This window comes from Frankliniella occidentalis, unplaced genomic scaffold, assembly GCF_000697945.3.
Source record: "Frankliniella occidentalis isolate FOCC.00 unplaced genomic scaffold, Focc_3.1 Scaffold446, whole genome shotgun sequence".
Taxonomy (NCBI): Eukaryota; Metazoa; Arthropoda; class Insecta; order Thysanoptera; family Thripidae; genus Frankliniella; species Frankliniella occidentalis.
The window spans coordinates 133,997-136,696 of NW_026267565.1; the positions used below are offsets into that span (position 1 = coordinate 133,997).

Genomic DNA, 2,700 nt, shown 5'->3' on the forward strand with positions numbered 1-2,700 from the left:
GAAAATATACAAAAGAAGAATAACAAATAAAATTCGCTTAAAAGTCTATGAACTCCAAGCCCCGTAAAAAACAGTTCAAGGGGGCCATTTTTTGTGTGCTTTTCATTTAATCTGTACAACATGCATTTAAATTAAATTAACATCACATGAAGCTGGTCTTCCCTTCTGATTGTGAGCAACAAGCCCACGTCACTCCACGGTACGCCTCGGGTACGGTAGGGGCTGGGAGGGCCAAGCAGACAAAAACACCCGTCTCCCGCCCAGCCTTACCCCACCCCATCCAACCCCGGCGATGAGCGATTCTCCTCTCCGTGCTCCTGCCTTCACCTCCTCCTCCGGAAAACATTTCCCGGCGGGGGAGCGGATGGCGGCTGGCGCGAATCGCCTCCCGACCATTTAAATATTATCTCCATTACGGACGCAGCAGTTCTGTCTGGCAAGTCTTCCCACTGTATGTGCACTGGCACACGCACACGCGCACTCTCACAACACGTCTTGAGCTGAAGTTGGTAGCGGCGGCGGTATAGTTGCAGCAGTTCAGGTAGAGTCGAAGTCCATGATTTCTTATTATGGCTATTTGAAGTCACGCCTCTCCGGTTGGTGCTGATGTTGATGATGGTCGCGATAGTGTTTCGAACACGGTCGTTTTCCGTCGAAGATTTTCAGTCGTGGAGGCTCGTCTGTTTTCTCCGAACGGATCATTATCTTTGGCTAACTTCGTTCGTAACGGAAAAGCATCACGAGCGGCGACTCGGTGGTCCCGCCCCGCGCGCTGTCCCGCTGCCTTACCCGGCGTGGACTCCCGGGCTCCGGGTCCGGTCAGTTAGGGGGCGATTGTTGTCGATCCTGGAGCGCCACCCCACTCACCTGTGCCATCCGGTGGCGCTCGCCGTGCCTCGTCTTCGTTGACAGTCCGTCACTGTCGCTTCCCTGTCCGCCCCTTTCACCCCGTCGCCGTCTCCCCGGCCCGGCTCGCCCCGGAGGCCCCGGATAACATCAACAATTTCACGAGCCATTGTTTTCTCGATTCGTGCATCTCCCCCCGCGCGCAGTTCCAGGCCGTGCCATTCGAGACGAGAATCGAGAGCGATCTCATCCTGTAACGCCACTGCTCCTCCCTCTCCTCCCCTTTCTTCTCCTCCCCTCCGGGGCCCGGGCCGTCGAGGGGGTCTCCTGGTTATGGCACAGCTCGGGCGGCCCGCCGCACAGCGCGCGCCCCTCGCCCGGGGCGTCGCCTGGCGCCCTAGAACTTCCTGCAGACAGGCTTGGCGGGCAGGTACAGCACCCCGGAGTAGAGCTTCTTGGGCGTGCCCGCCCACGAGATGACGTTGACCTTGGCGAAGGGGTCGGGCGCGCAGCCCGAGCACATGGCCATAACGGCCATCACCTCGCCCTCGGCCGGCTCGTTCTCCCGTTTGAGCGGGGGCGGTGGCGGCCCCTGGGGCTGCTGCTGCTGTTGTTGCTGTTGCTGCAGCTGCTGGAGCATCTGCGGCGGCATATTGTGCCCCAGCTGCAGCAGCTGCTGGTGGTTGTTGCCGTGGTACTCGACGTAGGTCACGGGGCTCGGGGGCGGGCCGCCGGGTCCGAGCAGCTCGCCGTGGGGCAGGAGGCCGCTGAGGCCCTGCGTGAGGAGGCTGGTGTCGATGTCCGCGCCCAGGTCGAGCGGGCCGCCGTGCAACGAGATGGTCTGCCTCTTCTGCTTGGTGTCGCTGGCCTCGCTGCCGGCCTCGCTGTCGACCTCCTCTTCGGGGCTAAGCTCTCGCTTGCTCTGCGCTGAGGGCTTGACGTCGTCGCCGTCGGTGCCGGGCACGACAGCGGCCTCCGTCTCCACCGCGGCCTCGGCGGGCTTGCGGCTGACCTTGGCGCGCTTGCTCTCGCGCTTGCTGACCTTGCCGGCGAGGCGCTGGGGCTCGACTTCGGCTGCCTGCGCCATGGCCTCCTCCGCGGCCTTCTCCTCCGCGTCGGGCTTGTTGTCAGCAGACCGCTTGACCTTGGCGGCGACCTTCTCCTGCTTCTCCTCGGCCTCGGCGGCGTCCGTCTCCGCCGCGTCCACCGCGGCCGCCGTGTCCCGCTTGCCCTGCTTCTTCTCGCGCTCGTCGTCGTCCTCGGCCGCGTCCTTGGTTGGCTCCTTGTTGTTGTCGTCGCGCTTGAAGAGGTAGTGCTGCTGGGGGTCCAGGTCCAGGCCGGGCCGCGGGTGCGTGAGCAGCGGGATGCGCACGCCGCCCGCCGGCCCGCTTGCGCCGCCCGGGTTGGGCGACATGTGCAGGTACGACACAGGCGACAGCAGCTGGCTCAGGTCCAGCATGGCGCCCGCCGTGGCCGCCAGCCCCGACGGCTGCACCTGCGTTGCCTGGGCCGCCTGCGCGTCGTCCATGGGCGGCATGGGGATGTTCTTGCGGAAGGCGGACAGCTCGAAGATGGGAAGCTGCGGCGTGAGCTGGCCGTTCATGATGAAGGGCGCGTAAGGGTTGACGGTGGACGTCTCTGCGAGCAGAAAAGAGAGGGTCGTGTCAGTTGTTGAGACCGGGACCATAAAAAGCATGACACAACGACGGATAAGAGAACTCTTGTGATACGACCTCCCTGAATGCCGTCATATTTATGTCAACCAACATCGTGACTTGCAGCGTCTCATGTAACAACAAGTTTGGCATTTCAGCTGATGTTCACGCCCCCCAAATATCCTCAATATTACCCCCC

The 2,700-nt window shown here is 62.4% G+C and overlaps 1 protein-coding gene across 1 annotated transcript in view; it reads right to left on the bottom strand.

Annotated features, from left to right (window-relative positions):
• Positions 1 to 6: 6 nt before the first annotated feature.
• The window catches only part of LOC113204764 (uncharacterized), a 4,792-nt gene continuing 2,098 nt past the window's right edge, over positions 7 to 2,700 (bottom strand). The window contains exon 5 of the mRNA XM_052274813.1: positions 7 to 2,484. Coding sequence (XP_052130773.1) covers positions 1,244 to 2,484 — 1,241 coding nt within the window. The 3' untranslated portion in view covers positions 7 to 1,243. The remainder of the gene's footprint in view (positions 2,485 to 2,700) is intronic.